The sequence below is a fragment of the Nelumbo nucifera genome, chromosome 8 (assembly GCF_055504915.1).
Source record: "Nelumbo nucifera cultivar China Antique chromosome 8, China Antique-T2T, whole genome shotgun sequence".
Classification (NCBI taxonomy): Eukaryota; Viridiplantae; Streptophyta; class Magnoliopsida; order Proteales; family Nelumbonaceae; genus Nelumbo; species Nelumbo nucifera.
This window is the reverse complement of record NC_142656.1, coordinates 15,553,428-15,577,190: the sequence shown is the minus strand read 5'-3', so window position 1 is coordinate 15,577,190 and position 23,763 is coordinate 15,553,428. Positions and strand designations below refer to the sequence as shown.

Here is a 23,763-nt window from a genome sequence, read left to right as displayed (position 1 = left end):
AGCTGAGGCAATGAATTCCAGTAGAATGTGATGAGGGGCCAGGGATGGGGAGGGGTGGAGGGACCCACATAACAAGTGGGGGCAATGGGTATCACCACTTTCCGACATGGCTTTGCAACACTGCTTAAAAATATAGGATCTTACATTACTTTTCTTCCTTCAAAGCATCATAGAACCCATTTGTTTTATGGTTGGTTGATGAAATGACCTCTCACCAGGCAGTCCCCCACCCCACTCAGCCTCTCCTCTTTCCTCAACCCTTGAAGAGGAACCCATCTACAACTATCCCATAATAGATCTACATAGGAATATAAAGTCTTCCACGCTCTATATGTGTCTAGAGAGAGAGAGAGTTGATGGGATTGCACTCATATATGCTCTTGACTATCTTTTCATTAGTTTTGACCAAGATAATGAATGCTAGCAAAAAGAAAATGTATTATATCCCACCTTCCAAGGCCCAAAGTCAGTTGTTCCTTCTAACCAAAATATAAAAAACTTAGGCAAATAACTGAAGCATGTAACCCTTAATCAGGAATACTTTTCATTAAAGAAAAGGATTAAGAACACTTTTTAGAACTAAAACCAACAAATCACAAAATGTTGGGGACTATTCAGTGGTAAGTATTTGACCCCTAAAATAGGTAAATTAAAGCCCATGATTAGAAACATACCTACTAATACAACCCCAGAGGCCAAAGAGAAAGACTAGAATTAATGCTTTTAATTGAAAGTATCTCCCATGAAGAATTCCTTCAGCCACAATCTAGTCAGAATTGCACCAGTCAAAAACCACCCAAGCCTCAGACTGTCTGGAGTCTAGACGCAATTGGATTCAGTTACTATCTGTAACCATCTCAATTACTATCTTAATTTAATTATGATCAAAGCCAAAAGGTTGAGCAGGTAAGAAATTCTTTAAATCCTAACCATTCAGTTAATCATATTGGGATTTGGGACCCGCACACATGAGCTATTGATTCTGGGTAAAGATGTGATGAGACATGCATTTTGTGATACTGCAATTGTATAGTTATACTGAACAATTTTTCTAAACAAGGAACGATTGTGTTAATTATAGTAAATTAAAAATCATTACATATTACAATATTATTAACAATTTCAGGGAAAGAAAAGGTGACAGTAAAAAGAAAAGTGAAGGCACACACCTTCACTAGAGAAGGCAAAAATTGAGAGAGGAGAGAGAAAAAAAGAAAGTTGAAGGAGACGAGGCCACCCATTCCCCCTAGAAAAGATGGTGGGAAAAGTTCTTTTTGTACATACTGCGATGATGGTGATGATGATGATGATGCCTGCAATCTCCAACAAGAACAACGACAAATCCATTCCTCCACTCACGGTTCTCTCTCTTCTCGTCACTGCTTTTTCTTTGTCCTGCTTCACAAACCATGGACGATCTCTTGTTATTGTTCTTCTTCTTCTTGTTGTTCTCATATTTCTCTCCTTTGGAGTAGTTGCAGTGACGGCCCATGAAGAAACAGCAAGTGGATATACATGGAGAAGAATTGCGGGTGTTGGGCAGCATTCAAGCGAGGTGTTAAGGGAGTCTGCAAGTCATCAGCTTCCAGAGACTCAGCTAACGCTCTCCCTCGGACCAGTCTTGTTTATGACGCAGGTATGGTGGGGTTTGATCCTCATATGAACCTTTTTACTTGAAATTCTGATCTGGGTTTCTGCAAATTCTGAATTCCTTTATTTGTTTGATTAATCTGAACTCTTACTGAGAGTTCAAGAGAGGCTTTAAGGAGCCCTCAAGACCTTTTCTTCCAGAGACCGCTAATGCTTCTCCAGAACTAGTCTCATCTCTCATTGAAGTATCTGCGGTTTTGACGCTCTATAAGAGGTTTTCACCTGAAATTCCAATATGGATCTCAGCTGAACCTGAGATTTGTGTTTACCTTTGACTGATCCAGCTTAATCGAAATGCTTGAAGTGTATCTAGAAATGGGTTTCTTATCTGCGCTCCCCCCCTGTTATCCAGAATCTGTGCACAACTCCCAAAAGAGAAAAAAAGGGAAGTCCTGTTTGTTGGGATGTTATTTTCTTCTTGTTTTATGGGAGCTTGAAGTTTAAGTTGAAACCGCTTCTTCTCTAATTTGTAGTTTTTAAGCCACCATAACCCTCGCTGTCTAGCCTTTTCTCATTTCTTTTCAATACCAAATTGATTATTCACTTGCTTGAGAGAGAATGGAACGTCGACTGCCTCCCTCCACCATCCCATCAATGCATTCACAGGGAACGACATGGATTTGATGGTGATGGCTAGACCAGCCTGCAAAATCTTGTCTTCATGAGCTAGGCTTAAAACCAATTCACTAGTTGAAGAAGAGGATGTTGGGGTTTTGTAATTTGTTTTTCCTCGAGATGGTGGTAAGGGTGGTTTGTTTGTACCAGTTCAGCTAGACAAGCATGAATCCTTGCTTCTCCCTCAGAAAGGTTAACTCTTTTTGAGGCTGATGTACGCATCTTTGTGACTTTGTCCAGATCCATCGCCTTTTATCACCAATGTCCTATGTTCTACATTTCTTGCAATAGATTTCTTTCTCGACTGACATGTCGGTGTCTTTTTGGAAGTATTCTCCTATGTTCCCGTGCGAGCTTCAAATATTGAGCTGTTATGTCTCTTGCGGGTTTTAACACAATAGGTTCTCATTGTACGCTGTCTTGAAATAGTTACATTGAACAAAAAATAATAATAAAAAAAATCTCATTAGTTTCCTGCCCATCAAAATGAGTTGTTTGATTCCTAGAATCCTGTGAATGCATTTTCTCCTTTTGTTCTTTCTATATACTAAATTTTATGCCAGTTGAAATGTCACCTGGGTTTCGTCTGAATGCTGCAACTGTTTAGTTCATGTTTCTTCCAAGGCTTGGAACCAAACCAACAATTTACTTTCATTGAAATCCTGTTTCAAAGGAAATAGTAATCCAGGGATGATAATCACATTCTGCCACTGCTCATACAACTGTTAAGTATCAACTCTAGAATGAGTTTTTCTGTTTTCCTTCTCATTCTCTTTAAACCAAATTGACTTAGTTCTCTTGAATTCTGCAAACTTTGGGTTCTTTTGTTTCTGCAAACTAAAAGAACTTTTGCCATACAATTGGGAAAGAGTAGGAATCCAGGTAAAATGCCTCTAATTTAGATTCCATAAATGCAGCCACAGAGACCCGATACCTGAATGCCAGCAACCGGGAACTCTCTGTTCCCCATGAAGTTCAGCTCTCAAGTGAAAATCCTGGTCCACCACCATCAGAAAAGAAAGATTCTCGCCAGTTGCTTCAGTTTACTTTTCAGGAGCTTAAGGCTGCAACTGGAAACTTCAGACCTGATAGTATTCTTGGGGAAGGTGGGTTTGGATATGTATTCAAAGGTTGGATAGAAGAGAATGGGACAGCGCCTGCTAAGCCTGGCTCGGGCATCACAGTTGCAGTCAAAAGTCTGAAGCCTGATGGTCTTCAGGGCCACAGAGAATGGGTGGTTAGTAGATTGTTTGCTCTGGGTTAGTAGATTGATATTAGAAAGCTAAATCTAATAAGATGTTATTATAGTGAATAAAAATAATTTCCTGAATGCAGGCTGAGGTTGATTTCCTTGGACAACTCCACCATCCTAACCTTGTAAAACTTATTGGCTACTGCATTGAAGATGATCAACGGCTTCTTGTTTATGAATTTATGACCAGGGGAAGTCTTGAGAACCATCTCTTTAGAAGTGAGTAAATCATTTTCTATTTATCTTGCAGGAATTGCCCCTAGTTCTGTCAGTTTGTCCTATAGTGATACGTATATAAAATCCCAGAAGTTCTCTTTTTTGCTTTCATTGTTATTCTACATATTGTTTTGGAATCATATCCTGTTATGAGTACATTTGTTTAATGTTTTTGATTGTCTCCTGGTTGATATATGCATGATTAATATCATTTTTTTCAGTTTGACATTATTGTTAGTAGGAAATTTTGGCTATGGATTTATAAGGATGCAAGTATGTGGAAAAATAATTTAAACATCGAGGATGTTTGGTTCCGCTTACGTTTATTCAGTACATGTTTATTGATGGTGCCACATAGGCACCATCTCAGCAATTTCTCTCTCTTGCTCTTTTGCATACATCGAAAATGTAAAAAGTGAACTTTGGTTTATGTGCAAACTAGCCGTTTGTAGAAGTTATTTTTTGAAGCTTCTACAAACGGCCAGGCGTTTATTCACTGTTATGCTGAAGTGGCGCCTAATGGCACCTAGTTGTCATAAACAGCTGCAATTATTGCATTTCTCGGTTTTACCAGCAAATAAAGTACAAATGTTTATTCAATAAACATAAACGGAACCAAACACATACATTCTTATTGCTTATCAATTTGGAAACAGCCTCTCTGTATGTGCAGGGGTAAGGCTACGTACATCTGTCCCTCCCCAGACTCCACATTGGCAGGAGCTCGTGCACTGGGCCACCCTTTTTTATTGCTTATCAATATACATTCTCCTGTAGCCTTTTCAGTTTGACATAGATGTGCTATTGCTGGTCTTTCTTTTCTTTTGATTTTTCCTTCTTTTCCTTTTCCTTCTATTGTCAAATGCTGAAGATGGCTGTTTTTTGTTCATATTTTTTGCTTCTGAAGAAGTTGTTGGAAGTTCTTCTCTTGAGAGGTTGAGGTAATTCATGCAAGTGACTTTAACTCAGATTATCCTAGAGTTTCAATCTCCTGTATCTTTACCATGCAATACTTGCCTTGGCCTCACTCCCAGATGACTATAGTAAATCTCTAGCAAGGTGCCAACTGGGTGAAGGTGGAGGTTCATCACTGAGACTATTGTAACCTTTTAAAACAGTCCAGAATATGGCTTAATCTTGTGTACAAGTAAATCTCTAGCAAGGTGCCACTGGCTAGTTGGTAAGGTCTCCAGCTGGTTGTAACAGAGACGTGGGATCAAATCCCGCCTGCACCAGGGTTGGGGGCTTATGGATTTGGGGGATGGGCAACCCCCCCTCTTGTGTAGCCCCTTGGAGCCTTAAAAAGAAGTAAACATAGATGATTTTCTAGGTATAGTAAGTAAAGGAAATTCCTGAAACCATGGACTACACAATATCTTGAGAATGTCCTGCTGGTGTTTAAGTCCTCTGTGCGTGACTATTCTGTTTTTTTCTGCAAAGTTTCCTCTCTATCCTTGTATTGTGTGATAGCATAAGGATGTTCTAAAATCCTGGGACTTTTTATTTTGGAATGACTTAGTAACTTGTTTCTTTGTTTGAATGTTGTAATTTTTTATATGCACTATTTGTTTGGCATGAACCACACACTAGCCATTACGCTTGCCTTTTTTGTGGTTCAAGAATATATGTTTTTGCCTTTGTCCTCCCTTCAGTTCAAAGTCATTACTGATGAGGATGCTAGGGTTGCACCTGCTATAGATTGTAACATCTCTTTTAAAATGTCTTTTGGTCAAGATCTGCCTTGTCCACTGCTTTCCTTTGTAAAAAATGGTTTAAAATTCTTTCACAACAAATACAGTTCCAACTTAAAATCAATAGTGTGTATTCACAATCAACAGTCTTTTTGATAAAGGTTCACATAGAACTTAGTGGGCTTTACGATAATAAGCTCAATGATTATGTTGGCATTTCATTGCTTGCTTGCTCAACTGTTTTTCTCAGTGAAAAGTTTGAATTAATATTGTTGAATCTTAATAGATGATAAATGAAATACAAACTTAATTTTTTAACAGAACATGGTTATCAATTTGAATTTATTTTTTGACAAATTTGTTAGGAAATAAATGGTGGTCCTGATTCCTGATTGTTGCAGATGTGGGTGGTGCTTTTGTCACATATGCTTAAAAGCCCCCCATTCGGAATTTACAGAATTTTATGGTCCAGTGTTGTTGAATGCTTGGTCTCTTCTAGTCCATGACATTTCCTGTGCTTCTTGGGATGCAATATTTTGTTCCTCCAACTGTATGCGTTCTAATTTTCTAGAAATAGCATGCTGACATCATTGCAATTCTTGAAGGGACCCTACCTCTTCCATGGTCTAGCAGAATTAAAATTGCCCTTGGTGCAGCTAAAGGGTTGGCTTTTCTCCATGGAGGACCTAAGCCTGTAATTTATAGGGATTTCAAGACATCCAACATTTTGCTTGATTCGGTATGTGATCTCTAATACGCAGGTTTAGTTATGTTGATTTTTCTTTCTTGTTTATAGTTTGGAAGAAAATGATATAAAAAGAATGAGAGCATGCTATTGATCTGTCAACCATCAGACTGGGATCTATCTAATTACCCCAACATGTATATAGTTAGAATCCTTCAAATTCCAATGTAGTGGTTAACATCTTTAGGGCACCTGCTCTCAAACATTCTCAATCATGTCTGATTTGGAATTCTTTCTATAGGAGTACAATGCAAAGCTTTCAGATTTTGGCCTTGCAAAAGCTGGTCCCCAGGGGGACAAGACACATGTTTCTACAAGGGTTGTTGGTACATATGGTTATGCTGCTCCAGAATATGTGATGACAGGTAAGTAATCATAATTGATAATTTTATATTCCTAATGGCTTGGGTGAAATATATCCTGCTATGTATCATGGACTAAAAGGTTGGTTCCTTCCACTGGGAATTGGAATATTTCTGGAAATCTGGAATATAGAAGATAACAAAAATGCTTCTCAAACTTGTAGCACCAAAGAAATGGATGCCTTGTAATAATATCCTGGGACAGACATTCTGACTTTTGACGCTTGAAAAGCAAATATGACAAGGATCCCTAGGCTTACATGAATCATAAAATAGTCTGGGCATCATATTCAGAGGATTTGGGCCACCATTAAAGTGGAGTTTAAAGTGGAGTCTATTTTGACAAAGAATCATCTTAAAAACACGATTGAAAATTTGTATCTTTATACACAGTGGAGAAAAGTTCTGCTACAATTTTTTGGTGGTTTTTCCATTGCTTAACCCAAGCCTATAACTCCTGAGATAAGGGGAGCTTTAGGTTATGGACAAGTATTGGTAAAAAAGATAAGCTGTTTCCTTTTTCTAAAGAAATTAGAATGTTACTGTCATTTTAATATTTCAATGAAGTGTGGGAGGGCTAGTTTAAGAAGTTGAAGCCATTCTAGGGGAGATAATTGTTACATAGAAACAATCATAACAGTGTTAAAGCAGTAGTAATGGTGTTTTCAAGTTTTCATTATAGTGAAAGTGTGAAACAATGTTGTATGTGGGTCTTAAAATAAAGGTCTGAATAAGCTCTTTCTAGCTTCAAGTTAGAAAAATATTTTTTCAGCTTATTTTAAAGAATTAAGTCCACGAGGACTTATTTAATCCAATGCCAAACACTGCCCTAATAAAGGTCGGAAGATAATACATAATTATGATTTGCTTTTTTTTGGTGTAGCCATTCTTTTAGGCTGATCCACCCTGTTTTCTTGGTGCTGAGATGGTATGATTCCAGAACAGAGAGAAGAGAAGAGAGAAAAGAGAGGAGAGAGCGAGACAGAATCGGGAGAGACAAAAGTCAACTGGCGGCGCCAGTTTAATTGGTATTTATACTAGGGCGACCATACAGAAAAAAGAAAGGATAAAAATACAAAGGTGCCCTTGCGGCACTAAACTTAAAATAAACTAAGTTATTTCAACACTCCCCCTCAAGTTGGGATGTGGATGTCAATCATGCCCAACTTGTCAACCTCTATATGCTTAGTTCTATCATGAAGAACTGGGTTGGTTGCAATATTGATGACAACCTTGTTATCACAATACAAGGACATAGGGTCATCAACAGGAAAACCTAGTTCATTCAATAGATTCTTTATCCACATGCCTTCAGCCACCCCATGGGACATTGCTCTATATTCAGCTTCAGCACTGGACCTAGCCACCACATTTTGTTTCTTGCTTCTCTTTGTGACTAGGTTTCCTCCCACAAAGGAACAATACCCACTAGTAGACTTTCTGTCATCAATTAATCCAGCCCAACCAACATTTGTATAGACTTCAATCTTCAAATGACCATTCTTTTGGTATAACAAACCAGCTCCAGAAAACCTCTTTAGGTATCTGAGTATTCTTTCTGCTGCCTCTAAGTGTGTGTGGTCTTAGGAGCGTGCATGAACTAACTAAGAACACCAACTGCATAATCTATGCCTGGCCTGGTCATGGATAAATACAGGAGCCTTCCCACAAGTCTCTGGAATTGTTTTACATCTTTGACAACTTCACCACAACAGTCACCCAGTCTGTGATTTGGATCATTGGGAGAGTCGGTTGGCTTAACCCCTAGTTTTTCTGTATCCTGTAACAGATCTATGATGTATTTCCTCTGAGAAATGAAGATCCCCTTTTGAGAACGTGCCACTTCAATTCCAAGGAAATATCAAAGGGGACCTAGATCCTTCACCTCAAATTTAGTGGCTAAGAAATCTTTTAGTCTCTGAATTTCAACCTTCCAGTCACCTGTGATCACTATGTCATCAACATACACTATCAAGGCTGCAATCTTTCCTTCCCCTCTTTTCACAAATAGAGTATGGTCAGTCTGACATTGTTTGTAACCAACCTGCTGTATAGCCAAATGAAACTTGTTGAACCAGGCTCTCGGAGATTGCTTCAGACCATACAAAGACTTCTTTAGTTTGCACACTTTCTACTCTTTTCCTTAGGCACTAAAGCTAGGAGGTTGGACCATGTACACCTCTTCCTCAAGGTCTCCATTCAGTAAGGCGTTTTTAATGTCTAGCTGAAGAAGATCCCAATCAAGATTTGCCGTAAGGGTGAAAAGGACTCTAATGGAGTTCATCTTGGCTACTGGGGCAAAAGTCTTTGCATAATCTACACCATATACCTAGGTAAACCCTTTTGCCACCAACCTAGCCTTGTACCTTTCTATTGTGCCATTAGCCTTGTGCTTTATTGTGAACACCCACTTGCACCCTACCGGTTCCTTACCTTCAGGAAGATCCACTAATTCCCATGTACCATTTTTATGTAGGGCATTTATGTTATGGACGCATTCCTCGGGAAGACGTACTGTCGCCACCGGCAGCAACAGGCACCTGACCCACCGCCAGCAACAGTAGTGATTCAATGATTCTAGTCCTACCTAGTTCGGCAACAGCAACCTTATCTAGATTAGATTCGATCATCTTGCTTGTTCTTATCTTATCTTATTAGTTGATTAGATTATCTTATCTTATCAGATTAGGATTAATTTATCTTATCTTATCAGATTAGAATTAACTTATCTTATCTTATCAGATTAGGATTAACTTATCTTATCTTATCAAGATAGAGTTGGAAGTCTCCCTATTCAGCAAAGAGACTCTCTAGGACTAGGACTCTTGTAATCTCCTATTTAAGGAGACACCATTATTGAATGAGATATCAAAATTTCAGTCAAGAAAGAGAGTAAAAGGAGAGTTCGGTGATCTCTTGGACAAATCGCCCTCTAGGACGCCAAGATAGGTTCAGCTAGGAAGGGGAGGAACAAGGGAAAATAGGAGCTTTTCCTCGTGGACCGACCCGTGACGCGATCCTATTCCCGGGCCCATAACTTGGTATCAGAGCCAACCGTCATGGGAGATCTGGAGCAGCTATCATCCAAGGTCCACGAACTGGAGCATAGGCTCGTGGAAACCAGCGTGGAGGTTCGTGAGGTCAAAGATGATGTCCGGGAGCTGCGACGCTTGCTGGAATCGTATTTCTCTAACAAGGAGAGGAATCCAGAAGGGGCTGTAACCACAAACAGCCACCGACCAGACTTGACGGAGTCGTCCAGCGAACAACAGATCGTCGCCCCAGTAGCTGCAGCCATCCCCAAGTACAATAGGCTGGAATCCCCATCGTACAACGGCAACGGAGACCCCTTAGGTTGGTTGTATCGCTGCGAGCAGTTTTTTCGGAATCAACGGACAGATGACCGGGATAAGGTAAATCGTTCTATATTGCTAGAAGAGGGTCGTGTTAAAGCAGAGACAGAACGTGCTAAGGCACCAGTAGATTTCACTACATTGCAGCTCCACAATTTGATGTATGAGAAAATTCACTTTGTGAAAGCCATAAAGGTGCGCAAAGATTTCAAGTCAAAGTATCCGGATATTGAACTTGTGCCTGAGGAAGAGTTTTTCAGTTCAGCCCCTCAAGATATTAAAGGATTTGTACTATCAAAAGACAGTGCACATGACCTGATGCTAAGGCGGCTTAATTTTGAGCTTTTCCGGCAAAAAGAACCTTGCAAACTTCATGAGAAACTGGAGCAACATAAGAAAAGCCTTATGGAGACCATTGCACACCGAAAGAAGTTCCTTTCAAGTCTCCCGAAATCTCTGAAGAAAGCATCCTTGCCTGTCCAACACCAACTAGGGGTTCTGCATACAAAGAAATTAAAGCAGCATAATTTAGCAGAATTACTGCCACCTCCACTCTATGTGATTTACTCACAATTGCTGGCTCAGAAGGAGGCATTTGGGGAGAGTATTGAATTGGAAATTATAGGAAGCATGAAGGATGCTCAAGCCTTTGCCCACCAGCAAACAATTAAGGACAATGGTGTTTCTACAAATACAGAAATGAATAAGTTGGAGGATGATGCGCTTGATGAGGAAGAGGAGGGCCAAAGAAGGAGAAAGCGGCCAAAGAAGGTTACTGGAAAAGAGAACCTTGACCAATCAGAAATCTATCGATCTCATCCTCTTAAAATCATCCTTCATGATGAGGTTTCAAATACCAAGCCTGCAAAACTGGTTACTCTGAGGTTTGAATACTTATTGAAGTTGAATGTTGTATGTGTTGGGATTGATGGCTCTCAAGAAGGACCTCAGAACAACATCTTATGCAACTTGTTTCCTGATGATACTAGTACTGAGCTTCCCCATCAATCAGCTAAGCTCTTTGTTGGTGTTGTTGTTGAAGTCTTGGTAGAATGGTGTAATTTACCATTGGCCGAAGCCACATGGCTCCCATTGGTAGAGTTCCACGCCACATATCCAGAGTTCGAGCTTGAGGACAAGCTCGTAGTCCTGGAGGGGAGTAATGTTATGGACGCATTCCTCGGGAAGTCGTACCGTCACCACCGGCAGCAACAGGCACCTGACCCACCGCCAGCAGCAGCAGTGATTCAATGATTCTCATCCTACCCAGTTCGGCAACAGCAGCCTTATCTAGATTAGATTAGATCATCTTATTTGTTCTTATCTTATTGTTCTTATCTTATCTTATTAGTTGATTAGATTATCTTATCTTATCAGATTAGGATTAACTTATCTTATCAAGATAGAGTTGGAAGTCTCCCTATTCAGCAAGGAGACTCCCTAGGACTAGGACTCTTGTAATCTCCTATTTAAGGAGACACCATTATTGAATGAGATATCAAAATTCTAGTCAAGAAAGAGAGTAAAAGGAGAGTTCGGTGATCTCTTGGACAAATCACCCTCTAGGACGCCAAGATAGGTTCAGCTAGGAAGGGGAGGAATAAGGGAAAACAGGAGCTTTTCCCGGTGGACCGACCCGTGACGCGATCCTATTCCCGGGCCCATAACAATTTATCTCTTCTTTCATTGCATCTGTCCATTCAGGTACCAAGAGAGTTTCTGCCACATATTTTGGGATAGGGACACTGTCAATGGAAGAAATGAATGCACGAAAGGAGGGTGAGATGTTCTCATAGGTAACAAAATGGGTAATAGGATACTTGGTGGTACAAGACCTAACTCCCTTTTTGCATTGGGAATGTCAAGGTCATCACCAAAAGGAATATCTATGGCAAGAGGATCAGGAACATCAATAGGAATGATAGTACCTGGTTGGATATGATCTGTCCCTGGTGAATCTGATGGTGTTAGCGGTACAGTTTCAAGTTGCTCCATAGCACTTGAATTTAGATGGCTCTTGCGACGATGAAAAACACGGAATGGAGGAGAATCAAGTAAAGAAGGGAGAACCTGAACCTGAACTGGTTTCTCCTCCCCCTGAGGAGAAATCGGGAAAAAAGGGTCACTTTCAAAGAAAGACACATCCATAGAGACATAGTACTTCTTGGAAACATGATCAAAACATCGATAACCCTTTTGGGAAGAAGGATAACCCAAGAAGACACATGGAATGGTACAATGATCAAGTTTTCCACGAGTAGGAGAAAGGTTCTAGACGAAACAACGACAACCAAAAACACGGATAGGAATAGAGAAGAGGGGGGCCTTGGGAAAAAGGAGCTAATGTGGGGCCTTGTACCCTAACAAGCGGGATGGCATACGGTTGATGAGATAGGTTGCACACAACACAACATCCGACCAAAAACGTTTAGGGACATTCATGTGTATAAGTAACCCGCGAGCAACTTCAAGAAGATGGCGATTCTTTCTTTCGGCCACACCATTTTGCTGGGGGGGTTCTAGCGCAAGAGCTATGGTGTATGGATCCACACGAAGCAAAAAACTCTGTGAGATCACTATGGAAATATTCTTTGGCATTGTCTGATTGGAAAATTTGGATTTCCGTTTGAAACTGAGTGAATATCAAGCGTTGGAAATCTTTAATGATTTTTGGTACCTCATCTCTGGACCGCATAGGGCACCCATGTATATCGGGAGTAATCATCAATAAGTGTAATGAAATATTTATAGCTAGACTCGGATGTTAAAGTAACAGGGCCCCAAACATCAGAATACACAATATGGAAAGGAAAATCAGATGTATTATTTCTTGAAGTAAAGTGATTTCTACAATGTTTTCTCAACTGACAAGATTGACATGTGAAATTTGACACTGACACTGATTTAAATAAATATGGTAACAAAATTTTCAATGACTCAAAAGATAAATGACCCAAATGACTGTGCCATAAAAGGACTCGACTCTTATTAGACAAACTCTTAGACTCAATAGTCGCAAGACAGACTTTATTCTCTAGCATGTAAAGACCATCTACCATACGACCTCTACCAATCATCTTCCCCGAGGCCAAATTCTGTATCACACAAGAGGAAGGAAAAAATGTTACTGAGCAGTTCATCGAATTTGTTATACTACTAACAGAGAACAAATTTATGGGTAGTTTAGGAATATGTAGAACATCAGAGAGGGTGAGTCCAAGTGGAAGGGAGATGGTTCCTTGACTAGCTATGGTGGAGAAAGAACCATCAGCAAGTCTCACCTTGTCCCGTCCAAATAATAGATGATAAGATTGAAAACAATTGAACTTACCCGTCATATGGTTTGAGGCTCCAGAATCTATTATCCAAGGGGAGTCTGGGGGATGAGAGGACACATGGAAAGCTATGGCAGAGTTACCGTTACTTGATGTAGATGCAAAGGAAGTCGAGGATGGAGAGGCAGAATCCATCTGGCGGATTGCCCTCCCGTACAATTCCAGATGGTCACGGAAAGAATTAATGATATCTTCCCTTGGATCAGTCCCGAAAGGACTCATAGTAGTGGTAGATGATTGAGGCTCTTGAGAGGCTAAATTTGCTGCATTAAACTTTCTCTGACCTTGTTGTCCTGGCTTCTTATTCTGATCCGGCTTTTTACTCATTTCCTGAGCCCACCTTGGCTTCTTATGAAGCTCCCAACATGTCTCCCGAGTATGCCTAGTCTTCTGACAATGTGTACACCATAGCTTATCTTTGTCATCAACTTTCTTCTGGGAGTCACTCTTCTTGAAGGAATTTCCACTACCCGTAGCAACACCCCCTTTAGCTGCTAAAGCAACATGCTCCCCCCCAGGATTATTCATCACATTCCGTTTGCTCTCTTCTGACTGTACTAGAGAATATACTTCTTGTGCGGATGGGAGGTCTTTACCCCCCAATATCTGAATCCTGATAGATTCATATATAGGATTCATCCCTAGGAGAAAGGCAAACACTCTTTGCTGTGAAACCAGAGACTTGTATGCTTTGGCATCTGCATCACACCTCCAGTCTATATTCTGATAGTGGTCAAGTTCCTTCCAAACAGAAGTCAGGTCTGAATAGTAGGCGGAGAGATTCCTCTCCCCCTGTTTACAAGTTGAGGAGGCAGCCTGCAACTGATATATTTTAGCATAATGCCGTTGTTCGGAGTATGTAGACTGTGCTTGCTCCCATATCTCATGAGCTGTTTCTGCCCACATGAAGGTGTTTCTCACTTGTGGCAGCATAGACAATAACAGCCATGACATCACCATGCTGTTTTCCTAGTCCCACCTATCATGTTCCACACCACTCGACTAGGGTTCTCTAATTCTGCCATTGATATACCCTGCTTTTCCCCTTGCAGTTATGTAGCTTGATTCCCCTTAAGCATTCTAGGTAATTGAGGCCATCAAAGGGAATCACAGCCATGGGAAAACTCATGTCAAAACCTCTGCTCATCCCACTCTGACTAGAAGTAACACCAGACATACCAGAATCTTCAGAAGACATAGAAGCTGAATCTGATCAGTCACAATCTAGCTAGAGAACAAGTTTTTCAATTCAGTTCAGACTCACAGTACAGTCAAAAAACAGGTTGTCGTCTCAGTTCAGTCACTTCTGGACACGAGAAACTTGTTCTCACACAGAGATCAAAGCTGGTCACACACCATTACTGTTCTCAGAATTTTTTTTCTTTACTGAACCATTTTAGACTGATCACACACCATTTCGGATGTGTAAGGTATATCAAAGAAACAGATCTGACCATTCCCTCTAGCAATAAATCAACTTTCTCACAGTAACTTAAGTTCAATGTAAATAGAAGGAAATAAACTGCTGCCACAGCAGTTACAGATATGCAGTCTTGAAGAAAGCACACCTTTCAGGGCATAGGAAGGATCACTTGATCCACATACATTGAGAGAAGAAACTCTCTCACCAGCCACAGGTCATTAGACCCACATAACCCACTGATCTGGGTACAAAAGGATCAGTTCGATCCACAGAACTGATGAAGAAAAAAAAAAAAAAAAAAAACTCACAGTATTCGAAACTGATTCACAGCATTCGATTTTTCTCTCCCCTGATAATTTCTGGGCTCACAACCAAGAGGAAAGAGCTGTCTTGCAGTGAGCTTCCTCACACGTCCACCAGCGATCTTGTTCTTTGGTTCAATCAGCAATAGACAAAAAAGGAAAGAGGAGATTGGATCTGCCGCCCTGGTCCTAAGATTGGATCTGCTGCTCTGATACCATGTTTTCTTGGTGCTGAGATGGTATGATTCCAGAACAGAGAGAAGAGAAGAAGGAGAAGAGAGAAGAGAGAAAAGAGAGGAGAGAGACAGAATTGGGAGAGACAAAAGTCAACTGGTGGCGCCAGTTTAATTGGTATTTATACTAGGGCGACCATACAGAAAAAAGAAAGGATAAAAATACAAAGGTGCCCTTGGGGCACTAAACTTAAATAAACTAAGTTATTTCAACACACCCGATATTGGGTCTTTCTCTTCTAAAGGAAGCAGTCTTCTATTGCAACTACAGGTTCTTTAACTCCATGTTACATAGAGTGGCAAAGGGCCATATATTCCCTGCCACATGTTCCATATTTAGAGATCAGGTTCCTTGCTGAACTGGTCTCATGTATGAGATTACCTACATCAGCAGTAAGATTTTTTGTCATCTCATCTTTGTATCAATATTGAAATAGTTTCTTGGTTTTTAAGAGAACTTTGATTTTCACTATTAGAATTCGTACATTAAATAAATGGGCGTAGTTGTCTGTTCAAGATGATTTGGCAGTTAATCTCTCAAGTGGGATTGGTCCAGTAAGAAATCGCAATCCCTTCTGATCAAGCAACACATGGAAAGTTATTTGGGACCCAGACTTCTCTGTGCATCCTTTATCACCAGACCTTTTTTTTTTTTTTTGCTTATATAAAACCTATCTCATTTCCACAAATTATTAGTGAGAGTCTTTTTTTTTTTCCTGGAGAAACTGGCTTCATTTTCTTGTTGTGTTAATAGTAGATGTACCCATGATTTGTTTTCTGGCATGTGTGTTTCAACCTAAGGAAGATTTCACTGAATTCTTTTCAATCTTGTCTTGTACAAGAATTAATCATGTGATCATAAAATACCAATTGATGGACTATCTATTTCCCTTGGTCGTGATTTAATTAGATGTTGAAAATACGATATTGTATTAGCGTGGTCTATTCAGTACACAAAGGCAAAGGTTTGGACTTTACCAATCATGAGGCCCTGGTCTTTTTTCAGAAACCATACAATGATTCTTTTATCCATAAAAAATCATTGTTAAAATGGGCAAAATTGTCTCAACACATCTTGTTAACTCTTCCTCCAGGTGGGAAAGCTACTTATCCACCTAGTAGAAGGGTATCACTTACCCAGTCAATGGGAACCACAATCCCATTGACCGACTGCCCCCTCCCCCATTTAGGGTCCAAAAAATGAATGGGGCCTCAAAGGTTAATGAGCATTTGAACCAGTCATTTTATATATAATACTACAGGCAATATTTGTATCATTTACTTGTGAAAGGTAGGTTTCAAATAGTTGAATTTGATGAGTAGTTCAGAATTTTCCAAGAACCTAATACACCAAGTAAGATTATTCTTGCTATTTTTATTATTTTTCCTCCAATCCTTTTGACTTTCTTTTCATCGCAGAAATCTTTGGAATCAAGATGAAGTGATAATGCTTCTGGTTCTATTTTCTGCAGGACACTTGACATCTAAAAGTGATGTTTACAGCTTTGGTGTTGTGTTACTTGAGATTTTAACGGGTAGAAGATCAATGGACAAGAACCGACCCAGTGGGGAGCAAAATCTTGTTGCCTGGGCCCGACCACATTTGGCAGACAAGCGAAAGCTTTACCAGCTAGTGGATCCTCGGTTGGAACTTAACTACTCCATTAAAGGGGTGCAGAAGGTTGCTCAGTTAGCTTACTACTGCCTCAGCAGGGACCCTAAAACTCGCCCATCCATGGATGAAGTTGTAAAGGGTCTGACCCCATTGCAGGATCTCAAAGACTTTGCAATCTTAACATATCATTCCCGTTCATCTCAACAAGCTCGACGAAAGAAAAAACCTGATGGGCCCCGGCAGCTCACCTACACCCAATCTAGAAGCATCAGGGACTCTCCATTGAATACGGCTACACCAGATTGTAGATAGTCTAAGTTGGGTGTATTTTTTATTTACATGGATGGTGCATCTCTCTATTTATTGCCTTTGATTGGCTTAATTTCTACCTGAACCATGTGCTGAGGGTGCAGTTTTTCTTTCTGAGGAAATGGAGGCGTGGAGGCAATATGCCAAGCTAAGGTGTTTGAACGTGGATATTTGGGTGTCTGAGATCTGCAGTGCAGGTTGGAGAGCAAGGAATACATTAAAGTTGAGGAAGGTACATTACTTCCCTTATTTGTATGAACTCTCTACACTGGATTGTAGATCTAACCATTGAATTGAGATCGTTTCCTGTATTCCTGTCAGTGTTGTAATTGAGATATGCCAATGGAAGTAGATACAAAATTTTTCAATTTCCATGATTGCTTGGAAGTGTCTCAAATTCGAATTTATTGGGATTTTGGAGATGAGACCTGGCTTGCCCTCTATTATGACTGGATGAATTTTTTTCTTTTAGTTTCTAGCCCCAAATTGTAATGGGTTTTATCAACTAGTTTGTTTGGTGGTATACTTGACAGAGACCCATCACTATTGACAATTGCTATTTGCATTTAAGTTTTTTTGTTTTTTTTAAAGCCCTATTTGCATTTTAGTTGATCTAAAGTATTGTGCTTCCGAGATATAAAATTGTCAATATCATTGCCTTGAATGAATTTGGCAGATGCTTTTCTGTTTTGATATCAATTGCTACCTAGCAAATCAGCACATGTTCATGTGCTTTAAAAGATAGACCATTTGGGGTTGTCTTTAAAAGATAGACCATTCGGCAAGTGGCTCAATCTATTCAGTTTTTATAGAAAAACAAGAAAACTTCATTTGAAGCTTCCCGAAATTTGACATTTTTGGTCTTTTTGGGTCTTTCATCCTTATGCATCTACACAACTCTTACCAGCTTTTGGTTACCAAACAAGAAAAAAAAATGTTTTTTTATCTTTCAAACTTGGCGAAGTCCAAAAGACCAAACACTGCCTTATTATAGGGATAATGTTTGGATATATGGCTTTCAGATTTGTGGGTCCAAAACAAGGTTTTTAAAACTGACCTGGACAACGAACCGGTCAGGGTCCGGTTCTCGGGTTGAATGGTCCAACTGTTCTGACAAAAAATAAAAAAGTCAAAACCATTGAACGGTTTAAATGGTTCAACTGTCCGGGTCAGTGATTTTCTGATCAAATCAACATTTTTTTGCAAAAACCCGGCTTTGGAGAAAAACGGAGCTGATCACCTAACCGATTCCCGGTTTTTCAGTCCGGTTTTAAAAACCATGATCCAAAAGAGCTTCATGGCTTTTCTGGGTAATTTAGTAGACAGCCCATTTACGAAGGTGGGGCAAGAGCCCAAGACCACGAGGTCGATATTGATATGTGGATTAGCCGAATTGCTCTCGAGTCTTGAGTCTTGACGGTTTTCACGGTCAGAACGAGAGGTGGACACTGGACAGTACCTGGACAAAGTTTAGCCAAACATAAAAGGGACTGTGACTGTCTGGACGTGACGCTATATACTTGTGTGGACATGGATGGGCCAACAGAATGGCGAAGATTGATGAGGGATTGGCCCATATGCTTTCCACGGGCCCACATGGCCTATGCTCTTCCAAAGATCCATAAAGACAACTAATTAACACCTTGAAATCGATGCATCTCCTTCTGGTTGACTATCAAGCACGTCGCACCAAGCCCTGCGTTGATGTTACGTTACAATAACGGAACAGACATGTCATTCTTCACAAAACAAAAAGATCCTGACTCCATGGAGCGTGGGACCCATTTTAATTGACACGATGTTGCTGCTTGTGTCTGGTGTAGGATGATTTGTACATGTGCCATACACACAAGAAAAAGGATTAATGATAATCCTCCCTAAACCCTTCCACGACAAATTCAAAAAGCTACCAGGCTTTCATCCAAAGTCGCCCGGGCCCAGCCCAGTGAGGCTAGAATCTTGTTTTCCTTCTATCTTAGGTCCATTAGCTACACTAGTGGGCCCAGTATCAGATGACTTTCAAGCCGCCCAACTTCCTATCAGGATCCAATATTGGCCCACGTTACCTCGCTGAGATTAGCACATTTTTGTGGTTCTGATAAGTCGGGGGCTCGGGGCTCCTGGTGAAATGACTGATAGAACCCCGCTTTGTTGACGTGTATAATTTTCATATCAGAGGTATTTTTGTCTTCTTGTGTAGATTTCATATCAGGGGTATTTAAGGGTCGCGCAACGGTATTACCACCCATGAAAAAAATTAAAAAATTACGGAGAAGTGAAGTGACAGCGTCCACGCGGCGCACGTTTTGCTTTTTTAGCTTTTTGGCCAAAATCACACTATCAGAAATAGAAGAGAGAAATTTCTGATTCTGAGCTTCTCGTCTAGTTTTCCCTCCAGAATCCCTTCCTCGACTTTGAAGGCATCTCTCGCGCACTCTCGCTCGCCCTCGAACTGGTTGATCCAATTTCGGCTTTCTCGACGGATCTTCGATGGTCTTTTGCGCGTACGAATGTGCTGGAGAGTCGAATCATGTCGTTCTCGGCTGCTTTTCAGGCCAATTTTTCGACCAGCTTGCCTCATCGACATTCAAAAGTGCTTCCTCTCTCTCTCTCTCTCTCTCTCTCTCTCGTTCTTCTTTCCTGTTTCATTCTTTCAACTTCTCATTCGTTCTTGACTCAAGGTCCTTAACAAATTTTCTTTTGCCAATCTTTTTAAAAGAAAAGTTATGCGGTAGCGTTCTTGTTCTTGGTTTGGCGGAGCTTTAGAAATGTTGTAACCTTCAAGAGTGTGGTTTAAACTGATCAAGATTTTAGGGTTTTTGCGCCTTTTCGATGCATTTGGAGTTCAGGACAAATGTTTGATGCATAAATAGCGATGAGTTTGTCTAGTGAGTTTGGAGTTCAGGATAAATGGTCGATATGTCAAAACCATAGATTCGGCTAGTGAGTTTGTCTTTTTAACGCTTCTTAGTCACGGCTTCAATTCTCAGTTAGGTTCTTAAATGTTTCTTGGCTTCTTAATTTAGATAAAAGAAGTTTATGTAGGTTCACCCTTTCGTCCTCTATCAAAGGGTTTTATCCAAATGAGCTTTATTGAATATGATTCATCTTTTATCGATTAGACCCGTAGCAAACTGGTTAATTCATAGAAATTTATTTTTGAAGAGCTGAGTTGCAGAATTGTATGTTGCTTAGCGGGCTCAATGGGAGATTGCCTGGAATCAAATAGATCAAAAGGGCCTGTTAGGATTTTATGGGTTATTCTTATTCGACTGATGGCAGAAGCAAGTTTCAATAACAAAATATGTAACTAAACCACTCCCTAGTTTATCTTGCATGCACGTTTTTCATGTGAAACTGTGGAAGTAACAAGTAAGCACCTCGGTTTCTTGTTTTCTTTCTAAGTATTCTATAATTGACTTGACTTATAATTTGGATCCATTGTTGAACACATTTCAAAAATATGAGAATTTAAGTGTTAAATGCTTTTTGCAGTTGTCCTTTCTGAGACTCGTCAGGAAACAAAAGAAGTCAGCTATTATAGGAACTCGAAATGGGAAGAAGTGTTCTATACAGATGACCAGATCAATCTTAGGTAACAGGACGTCATGCATAGATAACAATGGTAATGGAGCAACAGAACCAGCAAGGGTTCTTCTAGAAAGATTGTTTGCACAAACACAGAAACTAGAGGAACAGATCAGTAGAGATTCTAGCTTCTCCAAGGACATTCAACTGGGACTTAACCTTGAAACTTTGGAGTCTGATCTTCAAGCCGTTCTGACAGCCTTGAGGAAAAAGGAGGAAGATCTTCAGGATGCAGAGAGGAAGGTATTGTTTGAGCATGCCAAGTTAAACCATACAAAGCAGGAGTTGGAAAAGAGAGAAGAAGCAATTACTTCTGCTCTTTGCAGGCAGGAAAAACTGGAAGAAGAGCTGAAGCAAGCCAACAACAACCTAGCTTCTCAAGCCAGGCAAATTGAAGATCTAAAATTAATGGTACAGGAGAGGGATGAGAAGGTAGTAGCTGCACAGTTTGCACTATCTTTGAAACAAGAAGAGATGGATAAAATGAGAACTGAACTGACAAAGAAGACTGAGGAGGCTGCCACGATTGCTTGTGATCTTCAATCTAGAGATCAGCTCCTGAGTGAGGCTAATGAAATCATCAGAAAACAAAAGGTTGAGATTCAAGAACTTCAGAAGTTGATCAGAGAGAAGGTGCAAGAGTTAGAAGCTTCTGTTACACTGAAGAAAATTGAGGAAGAGAAACTAAAACTAGCAGAAGCTAACTTGAAGAAGCAGACAGTGGAGTGGCTATCGGCACAAGAGGAACTAGAGAAACTGAGAGAGGAAGCAGCCAAACACATGAGAGATGCTAATGAAACTCTGGAGGATTTTAGAAGAGTGAAGAAGCTTCTTGTTGATGTGAGATCTGAATTGATGTCTTCTCAAAAGTCTTTAGCTTCTTCTCGAAGGAAAATGGAAGAGCAAGAACACCAACTTGAGAGGCAACTAGTAGAGCTTGAAGAACAAAGGGATATCGTGATGTCTTACATGTCTGGTTTAAAAGATGCTCAAACAGAAGTAGAAAGTGAAAGGGCAAAGCTTAGGATTGCAGAGGCTCAAAACAAGGCACTTGAACGGGATTTATCCATGGAGAAAGAATTGATAGAACAGCTACAGAAAGAATTGAATAAAGAGAGGTCTTCTATGGAACAGGCAATGCAAGATATATCCTTGCTTCAGGAGGAGTTAGGTCAGAAAACATTTGAGTTTGAAGAAGCACAGAATCTTCTTCAGGTTAAAGAGTCAACTTTAGTGGAGGCCAGGCTTCAAATCCAACATTTAAAGTCTGAACAGGCTTCTATTCAGCTTCTTTTGGAAGAAAAGGATATGGATCTCTATGATGCACAGAAAAACTTGGAGGAGCTAAGTAAAGAAGTTGCTGAGTTGAAGATGCTCATGAGCAGTAAGGAAGAACAGCTTATTCAAGCGACAAATATGCTAAAGGAGAAAGATATGCATGTTCAGATGATGCAACATCAGCTGGATGATACAAAGCTAAAGTATTCAGAAGCTGCTACTGTGGTGGAACGGATTGTAGAACTAACTAACAAATTAGTTATTTCAGTGAGGGATGAAGAGGATTATGCTTTAGACACACTTAGCAAGGAAATCCTATTGCCTGAGATGGAAGACAAGTTTCTGCAGCATATACTAGAAAAACCAACAGGCGACACTGCATTGAAGAATAAACAGCTGGAAGCCGAGCTTGAGTTGGCCAGAGAAAGCCTTAGGATAAAAGAGATGGAAGTTCTGGCTGGAGAGAGGGCTCTAATTGTCAAAGAGGAGGAGCTCAAAGCGGTTCTCGACAGACTTGATGCAAGAGAGAAGGAATTGAAGAGAATGAAGGAAGAGGTGGAAGATGCTGATGGGCTAAAGAAACTATACGCTCTTGCTCAGGAGAGGATTGGTGAAAAGAGCATAGGGGAGTTGGCAATTGAAAAACTGCAACTAGAGGCTACTCAACTGGAAGTTGAAGCAGCAACTAGTGCACTCCGTAAACTTGCTGATATGAGCAGGGAGCTTTTGAAAAAGGCTAGCTTCTGTGCAGAGGTTGACATTGATACTCTTGTCTTCCCTGAGCCAGGCAATGATCCTAGGACAAGTGTGATTGAGAACAATGAATGCCTTATTGAAGCCCAAAAAGAAGTTGCCCGGATTTCAGCTCTAACAGAACAACTTGTCAAGGAGGCTGGTATCGTTGGTGTTGCAGATCAGTGATGTAATGGAGGATGTAGCAATTTGGCTTTTCTTAGATATATCCAACTGATTGATTAGCCAGTGAATCAGGATTTACTTTAGAAGGAGCATTATTGGTGGTTCTTTTGGTTCCTACAAACAATGTTGGCACAAGATACCCAGATGCATCCATATTTCATATTTCCTTTGTTGTACCATGAGTGAAAATCACAAGCTTGTATATTCTTCTCTCCTTTCATTTTCTTTCCTTCTTTAGTAGGAGACAGTCAACACCATTTACTTTTTCCCAGTGATATATCTGTTTCATTTTGGGTAGAAGACTTGAACATACTCTGAGTTTTTAGAAATTGATTTAAGCATACCCTTAGGTTTTAAAATAGACTCAGATATGCCTTGTAGGCTGACCCCACTGGACTTAAATATACCCTCATCATAGTGTGAACTCAAAAATTAAAATATTATTTTTACCTCCTATGCTCTTCGATGAGATTCTCATCTGTTGGCATGCCTCTTCTTCCATGGAGAGAGGAGATGAAGATTGAAGAAATTGAGAGGACGGATGGAAACAGAGAGAAGGAATAGTTGGATTAGATCAGACAGTTGTGGTTCTCCACTGTTGAGTTCTTGTTCAATATAACTGAGCCAAAACAGCTGGAATTTCTTTCATTGGTTCTCCACCAGTTGTGATTCCCTGCTGGTGAGTTTTTTATTTTTTATTTATTTTTTTATTTTTTATCTTCACTGGTAGAACAAGAACTCACTGATGGGTTCTTTTAAAAACCCCACTGGAATTTCTTTTAGAAAAAGATCACTGGAGAATTGCAACCAAAACTCAAGCCATCAGCCGTCACTATGCCCCATTCAAGGGCGTTTTTGTTCATAAATCTGGAAAAGAC

At 40.2% G+C, this 23,763-nt stretch overlaps 2 protein-coding genes across 5 annotated transcripts; both read left to right on the top strand.

Moving 5' to 3' along the window:
* The first annotated feature begins 1,125 nt into the window (after positions 1–1,125).
* On the top strand, positions 1,126–17,691 carry LOC104592488 (serine/threonine-protein kinase PBL34-like). 3 transcript variants are annotated; one of them, XM_010251878.3, is made up of 7 exons: positions 1,126–1,360; positions 1,476–1,636; positions 3,183–3,502; positions 3,601–3,736; positions 6,030–6,163; positions 6,411–6,534; positions 16,650–17,691. In XM_010251878.3, the coding sequence occupies exons 2-7, from the start codon at positions 1,516–1,518 to the stop codon at positions 17,102–17,104; spliced, it is 1,290 nt and encodes a 429-aa protein (XP_010250180.1). In that variant the 5' UTR covers positions 1,126–1,360; positions 1,476–1,515; the 3' UTR covers positions 17,105–17,691. The 3 variants fall into 3 exon arrangements, with proteins under 3 accessions (XP_010250180.1, XP_010250181.1, XP_019052434.1); XM_010251879.3 differs by having other exon boundaries at positions 1,177–1,360; positions 1,482–1,636; XM_019196889.2 differs by lacking the exon at positions 1,126–1,360 and having other exon boundaries at positions 1,382–1,636.
* On the top strand, positions 17,200–23,193 carry LOC104592487 (Myosin heavy chain-related protein). 2 transcript variants are annotated; one of them, XM_088893628.1, is made up of 2 exons: positions 17,200–17,333; positions 20,597–23,193. In XM_088893628.1, the coding sequence occupies exons 1-2, from the start codon at positions 17,223–17,225 to the stop codon at positions 22,886–22,888; spliced, it is 2,403 nt and encodes an 800-aa protein (XP_088749754.1). In that variant the 5' UTR covers positions 17,200–17,222; the 3' UTR covers positions 22,889–23,193. The 2 variants fall into 2 exon arrangements, with proteins under 2 accessions (XP_088749754.1, XP_010250179.1); XM_010251877.3 differs by lacking the exon at positions 17,200–17,333 and adding an exon at positions 19,441–19,694.
* Positions 23,194–23,763: the final 570 nt, after the last annotated feature.

Bases quoted from the DNA above. Each gene is read 5' to 3' on its own strand.
- LOC104592488 (XM_010251878.3), top strand. From the start codon at position 1,516: ATGGAGAAGAATTGCGGGTGTTGGGCAGCATTCAAGCGAGGTGTTAAG. The intron at 1,637-3,182 runs GTATGGTGGGGT...CCATAAATGCAG, and splicing joins CAGTCTTGTTTATGACGCAG to CCACAGAGACCCGATACCTG. The intron at 3,503-3,600 runs GTTAGTAGATTG...TCCTGAATGCAG, and splicing joins AGGGCCACAGAGAATGGGTG to GCTGAGGTTGATTTCCTTGG.
- LOC104592487 (XM_088893628.1), top strand. From the start codon at position 17,223: ATGGAGGCGTGGAGGCAATATGCCAAGCTAAGGTGTTTGAACGTGGAT. The intron at 17,334-20,596 runs GTACATTACTTC...TGCTTTTTGCAG, and splicing joins ATACATTAAAGTTGAGGAAG to TTGTCCTTTCTGAGACTCGT.